The sequence below is a fragment of the Halichoerus grypus genome, chromosome 1 (assembly GCF_964656455.1).
Source record: "Halichoerus grypus chromosome 1, mHalGry1.hap1.1, whole genome shotgun sequence".
Classification (NCBI taxonomy): domain Eukaryota; kingdom Metazoa; phylum Chordata; class Mammalia; order Carnivora; family Phocidae; genus Halichoerus; species Halichoerus grypus.
This window is the reverse complement of record NC_135712.1, coordinates 185,178,348-185,199,023: the sequence shown is the minus strand read 5'-3', so window position 1 is coordinate 185,199,023 and position 20,676 is coordinate 185,178,348. Positions and strand designations below refer to the sequence as shown.

The 20,676-nt window shown below is 41.9% G+C and overlaps 1 protein-coding gene across 3 annotated transcripts in view; it reads right to left on the bottom strand.

Moving 5' to 3' along the window:
* Window positions 1-20,676, bottom strand: part of ADAMTS9 (ADAM metallopeptidase with thrombospondin type 1 motif 9) — a 163,154-nt gene that overhangs the window by 73,746 nt on the left and 68,732 nt on the right. For all 3 annotated transcript variants that reach the window (XM_078076296.1, XM_078076312.1, XM_078076301.1), the window contains 7 exons: window positions 19,559-19,769; window positions 18,884-19,048; window positions 16,334-16,498; window positions 9,011-9,130; window positions 6,227-6,331; window positions 5,921-6,088; window positions 3,662-3,931 (listed from right to left, as the gene is read on the bottom strand). In XM_078076296.1, coding sequence (XP_077932422.1) covers window positions 3,662-3,931; window positions 5,921-6,088; window positions 6,227-6,331; window positions 9,011-9,130; window positions 16,334-16,498; window positions 18,884-19,048; window positions 19,559-19,769 — 1,204 coding nt within the window. The remainder of the gene's footprint in view (window positions 1-3,661; window positions 3,932-5,920; window positions 6,089-6,226; window positions 6,332-9,010; window positions 9,131-16,333; window positions 16,499-18,883; window positions 19,049-19,558; window positions 19,770-20,676) is intronic.

Genomic DNA, 20,676 nt, shown 5'->3' with positions numbered 1-20,676 from the left:
AAATTCCATCACTATTCTCTGAGGATTCTGATATTATGACTCTAAACTTGAACATACTTGTTTTCTGTTTTTAAACAGCTTAGGACATCATAGAAAGCACAGAATCATTATTTTAATTGACTTTGGGGACCAGAATTTATAATGTTAGGAACTTCCATATTGTAAGTACATCTGTAATATATATTTTGGCCCTTGAATTTTTCCCCTAATAATACAATCTTGTATCATTCTTTTACTGTGTCACCTACGAGCATTACTGCCTCAATGAAATGGCAAGCTCTTTAAAGGAGGGTTCAATGTCATAACTTGTGTTTGACATTGTTTTTGACATTGTGTTTGACATTTCTGTTAGCTCCCATAGCACCAGTCACAGGATATGTACATCACCGCCTGTCCAATTAAAGTTAGTGGCAACACCACCTCTATAAACCACATGCTACCCGCCCTCAAATATGGCTGACTGGAGCAGGGCTGGTCACCTGATCTAAGGCCAACCAATCCATTGGCTACCCAGTGACCAATCAGATGGTTCCTACTGAAAATCTGACCAAAGAGATGGACATAGTGCTTAGCTGGGGCCAAGCAAGTACACTGCACAGTCTTGAACTATCTGAACCCAGGGCCTGTTTGGGTCTTTATAATCCCATAGATGAATAAAGTGTTGTACCTAATTTTTTCCAGGTTCAATTTGGCCTTTTTTTTTTTTTTTTTTTAGTTAGTAGGGATTCTTAGTTCTATTCCATGTCACAGAATTTCACTCTCGACTTCTTTTGTTAATAATCTGCCTGTCATTTTTTAAAAAGATTTTATTTATTTATTTGAGAGAGAGAGAGAGAGTGAGGGAGAGGGAGACAGAATCTGAAGCAGACTCTGCACTGAGCACAGAGCCCGACGTGGGGCTCGATCCCACCACCAAGAGATCATGACCTGAGCCAAAACCAAGAGTCAGACGCTTAACTGACTGAGTCACCCAGGCACCCTGCTGCAATCTTCCTGTCCTTTTAAGATGACATATTTCCCTAGGTAAACATTTCTTTGAATAAAACCTGCACCCATCATCCACACTGGCCAAAATAAGAAAGAATGGTCTTTGCAGGAGCAAGAGGTGAGGGACATCTGTTTTTCTTACCTGCCTAGCATACTTCCCCTCATATCTGGAAGCCCAAATCTCCTTAAAGGAACCATTTCTTCCCCAATGGATGTCATCTTGTGGGACTACATCAAAAACCAATGATGCACTGTATGTTGACTAACATAACATAATAAAATAAAAAAAAAAATAAGATAACATACACTGCCCTTTCCTGGTCAATGAGTGGACAGGTAGAACAAGCTGGGTCTATGAGACTCTCCTGAGAATTTGAATCCTGAACAGGGTAGATGAGAGTTAAAAGGGATTTATTAAGATAGAAACTCCCTACAGTAATTATCCTCTAATTTCTGCTCCATCTAGAGAGGGGTTGACAAGACACAGCATGAAGGCCAAATATGACCCACTACCCGTTTTACAAATAAAGTTTTATTGGAACGTAGCCATGCTCACTCATTTACGTATTGTCTACACCTGCTTTTGTGCTACAACAGCAGAGCTGCTTAGTTGTGACAGAGACTATATGATCCACATCACAGAAAATACTTATATCTGGTCCTTTACAAAAAAGATTTGCCAACCGCTGAGCTAGATCCCTGAAGATGCCCTGCCCTCTGTCTCTACTGGGGCCAAATGAAAAGTTTTGTTTGTTTGTTTTATTTTCACTTGAAAGAGTCAGCTGTTTTTCTTTTGTTCACAACCAGAGACTCCTAATTGGTAACAAGGGGGAAAACCTCACGCATGGTTCAGGTTTATGCAGAAATGTACTATAAAATGAGGTTTTTATGCCAGAATCCACTGAAAACATGAGATTCCCAACCTCCAGTGTTGCTGATTCTTTGACGCCTTTCCTGCCATGGAAAACAGGAAGAATCACAGTTTGTGTACTGCACCAAGCAAAGATGCACGTACATTCCACACACTCCGGGAGCAGGTCAGGCACATCAAGCTAGCGCTGAAAAAAATCACATTGTCCATCTTCAGCCTCACTTATCTTAGGGAAAAAAAAAAAAAAATCCCCAAACAAAAAACAGGCACAATGAGGCAAAGAATGGTATTGCCCATTGCTGCAAAAAGGTTACTTAATCCTCCCTAATTGGGAACACTGCCCAAGGGCAGAATCATTCAATTTTAAAAGAATGCATCATCTCGAATGTAGTCCTAAGTAAGAATAGCTTTAAAATTTTTTTAAAAGAGTTCTAGTGCTATCGTTAGAATATGCATGTGAGTTTTGAAATTTTTCAACCAGAAAAATTGTGGGACACTCAGTGATTACCTCCCTTGATCACCCTCTAACTTCTCCGAACCCAAATCTCTTTTAACCCAGGCAAAGGAAGCCTTAAAGTGGAGAGCAAGGAAGGAGAATGAGAGCGAAGGTCCTGGGCAATGGGGCAGATGTTCGGCATACAACCAATACTTGTAGTGGGTGAAAATGCTCGGTGGCTAATCAGTATTCACAGGATAGGAAATCTCATTTACTGAAACATAACCACGGTGGGAAGCAGACAGTTTCCTTCTAATGCTTTTTAGTTCAGAAATAATTAAACACAATTAGTGGTACAAGAAGGAAACTAATAGTAAACAATTCAAACAAAGACCCCGGAGTGATTACTACACACCGAATCCCCCACACCTAGGCAGGGTCCCTTGCTACCTTACCCCACCTGCACTTCCATTAGGCACCTCCACTATTCCACAATATAATGATTTTGGGGAAATTATTCAGTAAAAAACCCAAAAAGATTCAAAGCATATTTTCCCTGTGACTATTAAATATCTTTCAAGGTCTTCCTAATGTGAAGGACAATGATAAGAATAATGAGAAAGTTCTCACTCTGGGGCAGGCAGTGTGCAAATCACATTTACTACAATCCAGAAAAGCTGGAATTATTGTTTACTTTGTTTTACAGACAATGAACCTGAGGCCCGTGGAGAATAGGGGACCCACTAAAGACCTCAAAATTTGACAATGCAAGTCTTTGGCTCAAACAGAGGCATCTTCACTCAGTGGCTGTGCTGTCAGTCATCAGGTTATGGTACTTCTCCCCAAGCACAGAATTATCTAGACTAGTGTGGCCCCCCAATCCAGGACAATATACTACTACTACAAATTACACAGTGACCGTGCCACTTTGAGACTCTGCTCATCTGGAAAATAGCAAGAAGGAAAATGACTTTCCTAAGAGCTCCCTTTCAGAAAACTTCCTCTGTCCTTTTAATTTCCTTACAGGTAGGAGCTGCCTGCCACCCCAGCCTCTGGGATTCATCATCATGTTATCATGGTCTTCCCAGCACCACCTAGGAGCCACTTGATTTTGTGGCCCACCTGTGACACACACCCCCACCACCCCAGCTAGGGTAGCTTATAGGTTCCTGCAGACACTATCGAGGGACACTTTTCAGGGACTGTAACGAATCCATTATGGTTCACCCAAAACAGATGAAAATGTACAATGCCAATCCCTTTCGAGAAAAAAGGCTTCAGAGGTGTTTCTAATCTGTTTGCTTCCCAAAGCTGAAAGTGTGAAAGAGAAGAAAGCAAAGTAGAGAAAGCCTTCAGGGAATACTCACTGCTCCCCAGGGGCCAGTCCTCCACTGGTTTCCACCAAGCACATGGGTGCGGCTGGGGCCGGCGCTCCGGGGGCGGTAGTCCTCACTTTGGAAGGGGTGCTGAGCGAGACCACTCTCTGGGGTCCGCTGAGGGCACGGTGACATGGAACAGTCCTGGTCGGTTTCTGGGATGTAATCTGGGTCACACTCACTCTGATCAATCACGTGGTCATTGTAGTTGACACATACCATTTGCCGGGTGGCCCTGCCTTGCCCACACGTCACGGAGCACTATGTTGAACATCCAGAAAGAGAAAGGATTGGTCACTGGCAGTCACAAATCCAGCCATGTGCATTTTCTGTGAATGGCCCTCTGCTCACCCCACTGCTCAGGCCCCAAACCTTGGCGTCATCCTTGTTTGCTCCCTTGTCTTTCCACCCTGCAGCCATTTCATTGAGAAACCTGTCAGCTCAGGAGTCACTTTCCACCCCCAAACCAGCCACTTCCCATCATCTCCATGGTCACCCTGCCCCAGCCAGGACTATGGCAATGATTTCTTCGGCTGGGATGTTGCTTACAATCTGGACACCCTCCACCCCAGTCCAAGTCTGTTAACATATCACAAACCATGACCCCTGCAAATCAAAGATCAGGCCATTCTCTCCAGTGACTTCCCAATTCACTTTAAATAATGTCCAAAGTCCTCATCTTGGCCTGGAAGGCCCTCTGCATGGCCACTGGCTACCCCCTTGACCCATCTCCCGTCATTCTCCACTCACTGCACTCCAGCTAAACTGGGCTTAGGGATGTTTCTTGAACATGCCAAGAACTCCCCACTCAAGATCTTTGCACCTGCTCTACCTTTTCCTGTACAACATAGATGTCCACTGGACTCAGTCCCTCACTTTATTCAAGTCTTGCTCAATGTGCTGTTAGGCCTTCTTTGACCACCCTGTCTAAAAGCACATCCCATCTTTCCTTATGCCCTTATTCTGCTTGACATTTTTCTAGTACTTGGCAGTGTTTGTTGCTATATATATCTATTTCTTTATTTGTTCATTGATTGGAACCTCCATCGGAATGATCTCCGTGAAGGCCGGGGCTTTATTATTTGCTGTTCGCTGCTTTTTCTACACTAAGCGTTTACAAATATCTGGGGCACAGACAGATGTATTTAATGGATGGATGGACGGATGGACGGATGGATAGACAGACTGAAAGCTCAAGGCATGAGAGTGAGATTATCTACCATTTATTGAGCACCTACTTTATACTAAGCATTTAGCATAAGTAATCTCAAATAATACTTACAACAATTTTGTAAGGTAGGTATTCTTCTTTGGTCTTTTAAGAGGAGAAACTGAGGCTCAAAGACTTTAACCAGACTGCTCAAGGTCATGCAGCCAGTAAATGTCAAGATCTGGATTTTTACATGGCTTTCTTTGAATCTACTGGTCAAACTTCATACATATGTTATGATATTTATTGAGATATTAATTCTCTATTTTCCTTATGGCCTCTTCTCACCTATCCTAAGCTTTGTATTTCCTGGGCTCTGGGATTTTTGCAAGGCAGAAAGCAGGGACTGCCTGAAGACAAAGGTTTTTCTTTTTTCTTTTTTTTTTTTTAGATTTTATTTATTTATTTATTTGAGAGAGAGAGAGAGAGAGAGAGGGAGAGCTGGAGCATGAAGAGGAGCAGAAGGAGAGGGGCAAGCAGACTCCACGCTGAGTGCAGAGCCCCACGCAGGGCTCCACGCCACGACCCTGAGATCATGACCTGAGTGGAAATCAAGAGTTAGACGCTTAACTGACTGAGCCACCCAGGCGCTCCAAGAAAGATTTTTCTACCTTCCCACTCTGGACAGGGAAGCCAAGAGCCACTGGACTTCAAGAGACTGAGGTTATAGGAGGCATCCAGACTCCAGGTAAGAGGTCCTCTCCTTTCTCTCCTCTTCTCCCTGGCACTTTTGGTACTCCACCAGCCTATTACATTCTCGTGTGACTCAATTAACACAAGGTTTTCCGGTCAATCCAACAGGATGGGGCAAAGGACACTGCACACTGATTTACACATTTTAACAACATCCATTTCTTGCACATCTGGTTAAGATTCATCCCAGCTGTACATATATGAGGTTAAATAATTTAAATCACAGACTAAGTGATTTAATAGTACCCATTGTAAAATAATACCCATTGACATTTGGGACCTGTCACTAGTCATCCTCTTATGGTCCCCCCAGTCATTTCCCAATTCCAAAGAATCCACTCGCTTACGGGGCTCCAGTCCAAAGCCTTCCACTGCCCACAGGGGGTCACAGAACATTCTTCCTTTGCCACTGGTCTGGGCAGGGTTACACAGGCGCTCTCGTCAGCCACAGAGCCGTCCTCATCCCGGCAGCTGACATATCTCATCCGAGTACCTTTTCCACAGGTGGCTGAGCACTGGGTGTTGAAGTAAAATAATGCAGGCATGTTATTTTGAAACAACGATTCACTGGACAGTAACCCACTTTCTATAGTCATGTCAGAGAACCCCTGCCTCCCCTTCCACCCTCTCTATGTCTTCCATCTATTTCTTACTGGTGTCCAAGACCCAAATCGCCACTGGGTTCTTGGGGCACTGTGTGTGCTTCTCCTTGCTTCCGGGACAGCTGGGGGAGGGTGACAAGATGGTAATTCGCAGTCCTAGATGGGAGAGGGGGGAGAAAAGCCAAAGTTACTTTGAAGTCCATGCACACTTCAATGGGCAAGGCGAATAAAAATTTTAGGGCTAAGAATTCCAAGACCTCAGATTTCTGTGTGATTCTGGGCAAATCACATGTCAACTGTCAGCCCCAATGCTTTCACCGATAAGATGGGGTATAATCTGAGTCCCTCTGTGAGTGCACTGATAGAGGGCAGGGCTTTCCTGAATGATGTTTAATACCATAGTTATTTGCCTGTTCATGTGGGAAGAGAAAAAAAATATTGTAAAATGGCACATAAGTTGGGAAGGAACAGGATATCTTTTTTAAATGATCAACTGTCAATTTTTAAAAACTCTGAAGACCAAATTCTGTTCTCACATTTCAATTAATTTCCTAATCAGAATTTGTTAATCATGAACTGGTGTTCCAAGTTTACCTAAGGAGAACTCCCACGGTGCTGATGGTCAAATCTAGATCTAAGAGGGGTATTTGATATGCCAATCCTGGAATGTGTCTAACCCTCCTCAATCACTCAGAGGAAAACCCTGTAAGTAAACTGAGGTTATCTGTGTGTAGATAACATTTTCAGATTTATAGATGGGAAAACAGAAATGCACACTTGCTCACAACTTAGCAAATATTCTTTGATTAAATACATACCCGTCAAATGCCTGAGATGTGCCAGGTATGATGCAAAGTGTGGTGAGCTCTGTGCCGAGCCCGACCTTAGGGAGCTTACAGACTGAACGGGGAAATTCTATTACTTGGCTCCAGACCCTGCCTATTCTTCTGCTTATGGTCCAAAGAAAACCACAGGAAACTTTTCCCATAGTGAAGAAATTGTCCATATGCTTCAACTGCGGGAGCTGCCCGATACTCCATCAGATATTACGGAACAATTTAGAGAGAAATGTATATTTTGAATCTCTAAGGGAGTTGCTAAATCTTCACCTCATGACTGTTTAGATGTAATAGCTAATAATTTCACAGGCATTTAGCTTGTGGTTTAGAACATTTCAGTAACATAAAAAAAAAAAAGATGACATAAGTCACAAGTGTTTTATCATTGATCAATGACAACAAGGACAACAATGCTGTATTCATTTACTTTTTGACACTCTTCATCCGTTAACAACACATGTGGAAATGTACTCAGAACGGAAGCAGGACATTGGCCCGACAGGGCCCTAGAGCACGAGCTCTGCGCATAGTCAGGGTTCAAATCCTGTCTTTGGCAATCAGCAAAACTGATTTACAAACCCAAGTCTTCTCTTTACATAGTCTCTTTCCATAAATGATGCTAAAATCCAGGCCCACGAAGAGGAAGGTGATGGTAGTGATTGCCAACAGGCTCTCTTGAGAAAAAAGGTGTACGTGTGTGTTTGTAGAAATGTATTTATACACACACACACACACATTACATGCGCATGTATATCTATATATATATAGATGTTTGCGTATCATAAATTTTACTAATATAAAGGATGTATAGCACACAATTTACATATAACAATAATATATACAGTTCTTTCTTTTAAATTCCGTACAGTCAATTGAGTCTCACAGAATACTTTTGCTGATTTGTTTGAATTCTTGAATCTGTTGCCAAAATATGGTCGTAATTGCTGAATAAGTGCAGTTATAACATGAATGAGAGTTGATATTTTGTGTTGAAGAGTTAAGGTGACAGGTAAACAATCAAGATCTATGTCAGAACTCCATTCATCTACCAATGAAATGAGTGACTCCAGCACCAAAGCAGACAATGATTTCCAAATGCCGGAAGGATATTTCCTTAATTTTATGCGTTATTTACAATGTGATAGTCCTGGACTCGAGACTCTTTTAAGCATAATGTAGATTATGTGTAATCTACATTATTATCATTTTCTCCATCACTTTCTTAAGTCTAAAAAAAATAATTTAAACCCTGAATTATAGCATTTGCTGATTTCTGTTGTGTTAAATACTCTCACCACAGCCAATATCAAGCTACCAACATTTCTACAAACACACACATGTTGATGAACACAGACTTGCGAAGAGATGTGCAATAGCTCACCATCATTTAGTGTTTCCACCTTACAGATACATATGTGAATGTAAATCACCTCAAGATCACAGATAATAGTAAAATGGAGTAAAGCATCGAGAAAGTGATAAGTAAGGTTGGAGTATTTATCGGCTTGGTTTTAAATACCATCTATTTAATCATAGGTTTATATTTTCAATTTTTAATAATGCCTGTATTTAGCAACCAGCTTGCAAAATTCCTGAAAATTTACCAATCAGCTCTTGTGAGCTGGAGCAGACCAGCCCCAGCACCCTGCTGCCCGATCATATGACACTATCTGCTAAGCCCAACATTGAAATCATTTAAAAAAAGTCTGAGTTCAAGAAAACAAAACCAAACAATCAACATTTGCTATCCAATAAAAAAATAAATCAGAATCAAAACTCCATACACTTCAAATAACCAGAGAAAAATGAAACCGGTACATCAAAATATTAGATTCAAGATGTAACAAATAGGTCCATCTGGACAATTTAGTTAATCAACTGGTTGCTCTACCTACATACTTACGTATGAAAGGACTTCAGTTGTGACTGAACCACTGGGAAGTTCTAGCATTTTAGTGCCCAAAGCCAAGCACTGAGCTGGACAAAGGAGACTCACCTGGGTATCAGTGGGTCTAGTTGCTGCATTGCAGTCATTGTCATCTACCACGGACATATAAGTCCCAAGGATGCATTTCACTGCTCTTAGCTGGTATCCTTGTCCACAAGTGACACTGCACTGAGGGAAAGAAATACAACAAAGGGTACGCACATTTCAGCCAACTTTCCAAGAAAAAAAAATTTTTTCCATCGTAGTGGAACAGAGGGCTGGCACCCAGAGAAATTAGGTAAAAGTGGGCAATCCTGCTCTGTGCAAATTATATTCATCAATTATCACTTTGATGCTTGGAATTATTTCTACCTCCCACTGGAATTATATTTGTAGGAGTTCAACTCCTTGACTGTGACTCGATACAGCCCTATTTCAAAACTTACTACATAGCTACAGTGATCAAAACAGAATAGAATAACCATGAGAGACAATGGACTCTGAAAAACAAACTGGGAGTTCTAGAGGGGAGGGGGGTGGGGGGATGGGTTAGCCTGGTGATGGGTATTAAAGAGGGCACGTTCTGCATGGAGCACTGGGTTTTATGCACAAACAATGAATCATGGAACACTACATCAAAAACTAATGATGTAATGTATGGTGATTAACATAACAATAAAAAATTTTAAAAAAACAGAATAGAATAGAGTCTAGCATTAAACCCATACGTCTATGGCCAAATGATTTCCAACAAAGTCTTAGCCATACAATAGGGGAAAGAATAATCTCTTTAACAAATGGCCATGGGACAAGTGGCTATCTATATGCAAAAGCATGAAGCTGAACTCCTAACTCACGCTATTCATAAAAATTACCCCAAATAATGCAGCAAAGGCAGTCCTAAGAGGAAAGTATATAGCAATACAAGCCTTTCTCAAGAAACAAGAAAGGTCTCAAGTACACAACCTAACCCTACACCTAAAGGAGCTGGAGAAAGAACAGCAAATAAAGCCTAAACCCAGCAGGAGAAGAGAAATAATAAAGATCAGAGCAGAAATCAATGAAATAGAAACCAAAAGAACAGTAGAACAGATCAACGAAACTAGGAGCTGGTTCTTTGAAAGAATTAACAAGATTGATAAACCCCTGGCCAGACTTACCAAAAAGAAAAGAGAAATGACCCAAATCAACAAAATCATGAATGAAAGAGGAGAGATCACAACCAACACCAAAGAAATACAAACAATTATAAGAACATATTATGAGCAACTCTATGCCAGCAAATTAGATAACCTGGAAGAAATGGATGCATTCCTAGAGATGTATCAACTACCAAAACTGAACCAGGAAGAAATAGAAAACCTGAACAGACCTATAACCACTAAGGAAATTGAAGCAGTCATCAAAAATCTCCCAACAAACAAAAGCCCAAGGCCAGATGGCTTCCCAGGGGAATTCTACCAAACATTTAAAGAAGAATTAATACCTATTCTTCTGAAACTGTTCCAAAAAATAGAAATGGAAGGAAAACTTCCAAACTCGTTTTATGAGGCCACCATTACCTTGATCCCAAAACCAGACAAAGACCCCATCAAAAAGGAGAATTACAGACCAATATCCCTGATGAACATGGATGCAAAAATTCTCACCAAAATACTAGCCAATAGGATCCAACAGTACATTAAAAGGATTATTCACCACAACCAAGTGGGATTTATCCCTGGGCTGCAAGGTTGGTTTAACATCCGCAAATCAATCAACGTGATACAATACATTAACAAAAGAAAGAACAAGAACCATATGATCCTCTCAATAGATGCAGAAAAAGCATTTGACAAAGTACAGCATCCTTTCTTGATCAAAACTCTTCAGAGTATAGGCATAGAGGGTACATACCTCAATATCATAAAAGCCATCTATCAAAAATCTACAGCGAATATCATTCTCAATGGGGAAAAACTGAGAGCTTTCCCCCTAAGGTCAGGAACGCGGCAGGGATGTCCACTATCACCACTGCTATTCAACATAGTATTAGAAGTCCTTCCACAGCAATCAGACAACAAAAAGAAATCAAAGGCATCCAAATCGGCAAAGAAGAAGTCAAACTCTCACTCTTTGCAGATGATATGATACTTTATGTGGAAAACCCCAAAGACTCCACCCCAAAACTGCTAGAACTCATACAGGAATTCAGTAAAGTGGCAGGATAGAAAATCAATGCACAGAAGTCAGTGGCATTCCTATACACCAACAACAAGACAGAAGAAAGAGAAATGAAGGAGTCGATCCCATTTACAATTGCACCCAAAACCATAAGATCCCTAGGCATAAATCTAACCAAAGAGGCAAAGGATCTGTACTCAGAAAACTATAAAATACTCATGAAAGAAACTGAGGAAGACACAAAGAAATGGAAAAACGTTCCATGCTCATGGATTGGAAGAACAAATATTGTGAAGATGTCAATGCTACCTAGAGCAATCTACACATTCAATGCAATCCCCATCAAAATACCATCCACTTTTTTCAAACAAATGGAACAAATAATCCTAAAATTTGTATGGAACCAGAAAAGACCCCGAATAGCCAGAGGAATGTTGAAAAAGAAAAGCAAAGCTGGCGGCATCACAATTCCGGACTTCCAGCTCTATTACAAAGCTGTCATCATCAAGACAGTATGGTACAGGCACAAAAACAGACACATAGATCAATGGAACAGAATAGAGAGCCCAGAAATGGGCCCTCAACTCTATGGTCAACTCATCTTTGACAAAGCAGGAAAGAATGTGCAATGGAAAAAAGACAGTCTCTTCAACAAATGGTGTTGGGAAAACTGGATAGCCACATGCAGAAGAATGAAACTGGACCATTTCCTTACACCACACACAAAAATAGACTCCAAATGGTTGAAAGACCTCAATGTGAGACAGGAGTCCATCAAAATCCTAAAGGAGAACACAGGCAGCAACCTCTTCAACCTCAGCCGCAGCAACTTCTTCCTAGAAACATCGCCAAAGGCAAGGGAAGCAAGGGCAAAAATGAACTATTGGGACTTCATCAGGATAAAAAGCTTTTGCACAGCAAAAGAAACAGTCAACAAAACCAAAAGACAACCGACAGAATGGGAGAAGATATTTGCAAATGACATATCAGATAAAGGGCTAGTATCCAAAATCTATAAAGAACTTATCAAACTCAACACCCAAAGAACAAAGAATCCAATCAAGAAATGGGCAGAAGACATGAACAGACATTTTTCCAAAGAAGACATCCAAATGACCAACAGACACGTGAAAAAGTGCTCAACATCGCTCGGCATCAGGGAAATCCAAATCAAAACCTCAATGAGATACCACCTCACACCAGTCAGAATGGCTAAAATTAACAAGTCAGGAAATGACAGATGTTGGCAGGGATGCGGAGAAAGGGGAACCCTCCTACACTGTTGGTGGGAATACAAGCTGGTACAGCCACTCTGGAAAATAGTATGGAGGTTCCTCAAAAAGTTGAAAATAGAGCTACCACACGATCCAGCAATTGCACTACTGGGTATTTACCCCAAAGATACAAAAGTAGGGATCAGAAAGGGTACGTGCACCCCGATGTTTATAGCAGCAATGTCCACAATAGCCAAACTGTGGAAAGAGCCGAGATGTCCATCGACAGATGAATGGGTAAAGAAGAAGTGGTATATATATACAATGGAATATTATGCAGCCATCAAAAGGAATGAGATCTTGCCATTTGCAACGACGTGGATGGAACTGGAGGGTATTATGCTGAGCGAAATAAGTCAAACAGAGAAAGACATGTATCATATGACCTCACTGATATGAGGAATTCTTAATCTCAGGAAACAAACTGAGGGTTGCTGGAATGGGGGGTGGGGTGGGAGGGACTGGATGATAGACACTGGGGAGGGTATGTGCTCTGGTAAGCACTGTGAATTGTGCAAGACTGTTGAATCTCAGATCTGTACCTATGAAACAAATAATGCAATATATGTTAAGAAAAAAAAAAGAAGAAGATAGCAGGAGGGGGAGAATGAAGGGGGGGAAATCGGAGGGGTAGATGAACCATGAGAGACGATAGACTCTGAAAAACAAACTGAGGGTTCTAGAGGGGAGGGGGGGAGGATGGGTTAGCCTGGTGATGGGTATTAAAGAGGGCACGTTCTGCATGGAGCACTGGGTGTTATGCACAAACAATGAATCATGGAACACTACATCTAAAACTAATGATGTAATGTATGGGGATTAACATAACAATAAAAATTAAAAAAAAAATTACCCCAAATAGTTCAAAGACCTCAACATAAGAGCTAAAACTATAAAACTCTGAGAAGAAAAGATTATCTAAAATCTTCATGACATGGAATTTAGTAATGATTTCTTGGATATGCCACCCCAAGCACAGGCAACAAAAGAAAAAATAGACAAGTTGTATTTTATCACAATTAAAAACTTCTGCATCAAAGGACACCATCAGGAGAGTGGAAAGGCAACCTACCATGGGACTGGAGAAAATATCTGCAAATCAAATTTCTGGTAAAGGGTTGAAACCCACAATATAAAGAAGAACTATAGTTCAACAGCAAAAAGCCAACCTCATTAAAAAATAGGAAAAGGAGCACTGTTAAACTGTACACTTAAGGGGCGCCTGGGTGGCTCAGTCAGTTGAGCCGGCTCTTGATTTCTGCTGGGGTCATGAGCTCAGGTCATGATCTTGGGTCGTGGGATCAAGCCCAGTGTGCTCTGCATTCAGCGTGGAATCTGCTTGTCCCTCTCCCTCCCTTACTCTCCCTCTGCCCCTCTCCCCACTCTCTCTCTCTAAAGTGGATAGGTAAAATCTCTTAAAAAAAAAAAAACAAGCAAAAACAAATAAACAAAAAACTGTATGCTTATAAATGGTTAAGATGGGGGGGCACCTGGGTGACTCAGTCGGATAAGTGTCCGACTCTTGACTTTGGCTCAGGTCATGATCTCCGAGTGGTGAGATTGAGCCCCACGTCAGGCTCTGTGCTCAGTGCGGTGGAGTCTGCATGAGATTTTCTCTCTCCCTTTCCTTCTGCCCCTCCCCCAGCTCATGTTCTTTCTTTCTCTCTCTCAATAAATAAAATCTTAAAAGAATGGTTAAGATGGTAAATTTGATGTGATATGTTTTTTGACCATAATTACAAATTTTTTAAATGGGCAAAGGACATGAATAGACACTTCTCCAAAGAAGCTATACAAATGGCCAACAAGCATGTGAAAAGATTCTCAGTATCATTTGTTATTAGAGAAATGCAAAATCAAAATCATAATGATATACCACTTTACTCCCACCAGGAGAGCCATAATTGAGGAGGGGGAAAATAACAAGTGTTAGCACAGACAGAGAAACTGGAACCCTTGTGTGTTGTTGGTAGGAATGTAAAACGGTGCAGGTTCTGTGGAAAACTGTTAAAAAGTTACACACAGGCTTACCACAGGATCCAGCAATACCACTCCCGGGGATACATCCAAAAAGAACTGAAATCAGGTACTAAGACAAGCACTCATACCCGAATAGTCATCTCAGCCCTATTCACAAGAGCCAAAAAGTACAAACAATCCAAACGTCCAGCCAGGTATGGATGGACAGACGTATGAGGTACGTCGGCACAATGGACTATTATGCAGCCACCGGAAGGAATGAGGTACAGATATGGGCTCCAATACACACCTTGGAACATGTATGCTACATGAAAAATAGCAGATGCAAAAGGTCACATATTGTATGATTCCATTGACACAAAATACTGAGAAGAAGTAAATCCATGGAAGTAGAGAGCAGATTGTTGGTTGCCGGGGGCTAGGGGTTAGGGGGAAATGGGGAGTAATAGCTTCCTGGGTACTTTGGGGTGATGAGAAAGTTCTGGAACTAGCCAGACGTAGCAGCTGCACAACATTATGAACACACTAAAAGCCAATGAGCTGTTCACGTTGAACCTGCTTAGCTGTGTGACATATGTTTTACTTCAAGTAAAAAACACAGACTAAGTACACTCCTAATATTAGTCTAAAAATATTAGAAGAAAATCAGATGCATCAATACCAGTAATCTGTGCAGAGTTAAGGAGTGTGTTTAGTTTTGCTCTTTTTGCTAAATTACGTTTTGCAAAATTTCTCTTCTGAACATGTATTACATATATATATATATACCAGTATTACATATATATATATATATATATATATATATATATATATATATATATATATATACCAGTTTGTCACCCCAAATTGCATGCTCAGTAAAAGGAAGAACAACTCTGCTAGGATTGGTCTGGTGTAGACACAGATAAAAAATAGGCCCATCAGTTATAAAAGATGTTACACTCAAATCTTCATAGCGATTCTGAGCTGGGTTCTCTTTCTCTCTTTCTCTTTCTCTTATTCCCTGAGAGCTATGCAGATGCAGACAAAAAGGAGGCTGGACTTAGAAGGGTAAGGGATTCTCCCTGTTTAGTGCCATCAGACACACTCAGCCATTCTGCCTGTGGATGGGAGGGTTCAGAAGAGCGTCAATTTGATAGAAATTGTAAGGGTGCAGGGATAAAGCTGCTCCCATTTACTGCATGCATCCTGGAAATAAAGACATACACTAGAAGAGTTGCTGTAGCTGGGCAAGGTGGGGGGAGAGTTATTCTTCAAGAGATCCTGTAAGTGATGGCAGACACTGCTTTGCTTCTCTTGGGAACTCGGAGTGCTGCTTATATAGGACCCAGGACGTGTTTGCTTCTATATTAGGAAGGACTTAATTCCCAGAGTAGTGGCTTCTCAAATGGGAGCCCAAGAGAGACTTTCACTCTCTCCTTTAAGAATAGCTCAGGTTAAGACTGTGGGACTTCCAGACTAGGGGACTCGGAAAAGAGTCTTTCAAAGTGAAATGATTCTGCAACTTTTGATCAAATTACTTCTGTGGGAAGGGTCTGACTTATTTATGAGAGGTGAGCTTTGGAGCCATGATGTGGGGAGCCCAAACCTCCCTCCCAAATCCCAGTCCAGACTCTGGACCCCATTCTGTAACGACCCCCCACAGCAGCACGCTAGAAGATAACATCAGCCAGACAAGAGATCTGTTGTGAGTTTGTTCAAACCGCACGTGTGCTCAAGCTACTGTTTTAACCCCAGGGCGAGGAGCTGCCTGTGTGTCTGCAAAGGGAATGATCAGCTCCAGGAGGGCAAGCTGTAATCCTCAGACCTGGGGCAAAATGGTTGCAGAGTTTCCTGTGCTCCATCCAGCGCCACGGAGGTATAGTGCAAGTCACAAGATGCAGCAGTTAAATCCCCACCACTGGAATGCCCCTCTGCAAGCCCTCTCCAGATAAGAAGGAAAGAATGTAGTTAAGAACTTTATCGTTCAAAATACCTGTCCCCAGGGACCCGCCTGCCAGGACGCACATTCTGGCTGCTGACAAGTCTGCATGGAGGCTGGCTTGCTCGCAGGGTCACAGATTCTATCGTTTAATCGATCTTCACCAAACTGACACCAGACCTGGCGATGCTTATGCCCTTTTCCGCAGGTGACCAGGCACTGTAATAAAGAGCACAGCCAATCAGGGGTGTTTCTGAACAATGTGTTGTGGTTCCCAGGGATTATTCATGGATTAGCAGGAACAGATGTGCTCTCTTCCCACAGTCATTCCTCTCTCTCATAGCAATTTGTAAATATATCAAGGCTCATTTTTCTTCCTTCCTTCCTTCCTTCCTTCCTTCCTTCCTTCCTTCCTTCCTTCCTCCCTCCCTCCCTCCCTCCCTCCCTCCCTCCCTCCCTTCCTTTCTTTCCCTCACCTCATTCTGTATTTATAAAGGCTCTGGGACAGTGTCAAGCCCAGAATAAACTCAGCACGGCCATACACCATGAGATACAGATCTCCCCTGACTTATGATGGGGTTATATCCAGGTAAACCCAGCATAAGTTGAAAATCTCCCAAGTCGAAAATGCACTTAATACACCTGCCCAGCCGAACGGCATAGCAGAGGCCAGCCCGCCTTAAACGTGCACAGAACACTCACATTAGCCTACAGTTGGGCAAAATCGTCCAACACAAAGTCTAGTTTATAATAAAGTGTTGACTATCTCATGTAATTTACTGAATTCTGTACTGAAAGTGAAAAGCAAAACTGTCATGTGGGTACAGAATGGTTGTAGGTGTATCGGTTGTTGACCCTCATGTGATTTCGGTCGCAGGGCTGACTGGGAGCTGTTGCTGCCCAGCAGCACAAGAGAGTATGGACCACCTATCACCAGCCTGGGGAAAGATCCAAATTCAAAATTCAAAGTACGATATCCACTAAATGTATATTGCTTTTACATCATTTTGAAGTAAAAAAAAAATTGTTAAGTTGAACCACTATAAGTCAGGGCCAGTCTGTATTATAAAACAACATCCATGATTTTCTAGCATAGGAGTTAAGTGTGGGGAATTTATGAGTCAGACCAATTTGGGTTTTAATCCCAATACAACCAGCTACGGATACTAAGTCAAGTGACGGTTTCGTACCTCTGTTTTCTCATCTGTACAAAGGGGACAACAATAGTGTCTACTGCAGAGTTGTGAAAACTGAATGAAAAAAAAAATCCAAGTAACGTGCTGAGCATATGTTCATTTAATAAATGTTAAATATCATCACCATTATCCATGCTCATTGTAGAAAATTTGAAAAATACAGAAACACGTAAAAGAGAAAACTATAATAATCAAAAAAATCTCCTCACTACCCGGGGATCCTCATTATTAACATTTTGCTGTTTTCTTCTCAGTTTTTTAAGCTAAGGAATGTTGGGTCATCCTAAATATATAGTTTGATGTCCTCCCACCTCCATTTTAGTAAGTCTTCTTGCAAAGGTTTGTTACTTGATTCGAAATGATACTTTAGCTATTCTTAGCCTATCGAGGTAAAACTCTAGCCCATGACCTTCTTTCGTCTTTTTTTAAACCCCAAACACTAGCTTTGAAGCTAAGGCAATTTGCTGACAGAACAAACCCAGTAGGTTTGTTGTGCACTTGTGTGGATATGAGACACCATTAGTCACAGGCACTTGCTTGTCTGCCATTTCAGGGGCATTAATAATACCCTTTTAGGATTCGTATTGTATTTGCTGTTGCAAGTAAACAGTTAACACTGTGCTTACAGGGTTGAGATAAGGAAACGGGCACAGCACTGTAGCAGAGAAACAAACACCTCTCTCCCCGCATTCCTGACTTGGCCCATAAGTCAGGCAGCTTCTGTCCCCTCCCACTCGCCACCATGAAGGAAGGCTGAGGCAGTCACCTGCGCCATGCGAATCTCACTGGGCTGGCTTAATAGTGACAGCTAACACTGCACCATAAAAGTGAGAAAGAGGCTCCACCTTCTTTCCCTTGCTGTCCTGGGGCCACCTGTGCTAAGCAATGAGGGTTTGCCTTAGGCTTCATCAGGTAAGGAAAGAGAGAGGCAAAAGTCTGGAACACTCAACTAGTCCTTTCTTTTCTAAGGTTTCCATTAGCAACTGGATGGGTAAGTCAGGCCACTTACTGGGGGTCTAATTCTCTTACTTCACAGACGAGAAAATAGGAAACCTCTTTTTTCTTTAGCTTCAGTTCTAAGCCAGCACAGCTTTGAAATTAATAAAGCCCTTATTTTCCTTTACAATGACTTAGTGGGGGCTCAAAGAGGAGGAACGGGGAGAGATAGGAAATCACCAACAGAAGCAATCGGAGTGGGTGATCCAGCCAAACCCACCGTGCCTCCGGGGTCACCAGTGGACCAGTCATGTCCCGCACAACAGTCCTGGGGCAGACTGAGCACCTCGGTTGCTTCATCCAGGGGAGGGGGTATAAGAGTTCAGCAGGTGCAGACTTGAAGAGAGCCGGAGAGACTCAGAATTAGGGTATCCAAGATGACCTAGGGGAAATAAGAGCCCTCTTATCTCACCTCTGACCAGTCTGCTGTTTTCCACTGTGGACAAGGGAACTCATTGCATCTCTGAAAGGTGACTTTCTCTTGATGTGTGCATTTGCTGTCATCCAGGACATCATTGCGGGTGTTGACACAAATAGCCCTTCTCCTCTGGCTTCCACCATCACAGCTTTTCGAACACTGAAAGGAAAATACGCTGAGTAAAACTGTTTTAAGTTTCTTCTCTAGCATGGTCAAGGTCCTGGCTATGCCTCCTTGTCTCTTTCAGCCCTTAAGAAACAACCACCCAACCAATCCAATTCTAGTTGTGATTTGGGGAGTATCTGTTCATATTATCCATTTATTCACCGGGTTTATATTAAAGTCAATATTAGTGAATAAGCATAAGAAAATAAAATTGGAAATGGCCTGTGGGGTATGGAGAAAGGGATTAGATGAGTTGTCCCACCACTCTCAATTTTCCACACGCCATGTTCAGTGTCATATAATCAGACATTCCAAATTGATCATGGTACTCTTTTCTGCAGAATGAGGTCAGGCATTGTAAATCAATCATGGAACTCTTTTCCATACAGTCTAAATAGGGTTTCTCAATGCAGCCCTCACTGATTAATTCGTTGATTAGCCACCATCAACCAATCAGACTTAGCATCCAAGAAGAAGATGCTCATTGAGTGAGAACCAACTTACTTCAGTCCAGGCAGAATAGCGCCAGCCACCCGTGTTACATTCTCCTGAGCATTTTTCCCGGTTGCTTGGTTTGGGGTGACCGCTGCAAAAACTGTCATCAACCTTCTCAGTCTTCCCATCTAGCCTGCTGTATTTGGCACAGTAGATGTCTAGTGTGCGATAACCCAAGCCACACTGGGCACTACATTCACTCCTGCTGGCGACGTGCCACCTATGCATGAATAATGGGGAGAAACCAACATTTCTGTTAAATATGTATGTCCTATCTATTTTCTTTTTTTCTTTTTTTTTTTTTTAAAGATTTTATTTATTTATTTGCGAGAGAGAGAATGAGAGACAGAGAGCATGAGAGGGAGGAGAGTCAGAGGGACAAGCAGACTCCCCGCTGAGCAGGGAGCCCAATGTAGGACTCAATCCCGGGACTCCAGGATCATGACCTGAGCCGAAGGCAGTCACTTAACCAACTGAGCCACCCAGGCGCCCCGTCCTATCTATTTTCAACTGGTAGAATAATGGAGTTCTTTTTTCTTCCTTAACTCAAATACCACAAAACCCAAGGCCACAGTCAGTTACTGAAATCCAATTTTAAACCAACATATCCATGTATTTTTCATGGCTGCCAATGTACATGGACGTCACAGAGTGATAGTCAGAGGTCCTATCTTTGTGAAGATTCTCCCCTGATACAGCCAATCTGAAATTCAAGCAACCAAAAAGAAGAAAACATTGGAATTCAACGGAGCAAAAAAAGCAATTTTATATTTAAAAGGTTCATGCAACTCAGCATTTCATTTCTCAAGAAGGCTGCTTCTGATAGAGAACCACCACTGGAAACTCTCTGTAGAAAACCTCCTTTATATGGGCCATGCTAAAACGTGTTCAGTGAACATCCTGTGACTTAATAAAGGAATGGATAATTGGCCTGTAACTGTGAATTTCAAGTGTGCCAAACTCTGTGAATAAAGACTGAGTTCCTTTTAAACATGGGCCACAGTCTATATAGTTTGATTAGACAATTTTTTTTAAAGACTTAATTTTTTTAGAGCAGTTTTAGGCCCGTGCCAAAACCGAGAGGAAGGTACAGAGACTTCCCATATGCCCCAGTCCCCACACATGCA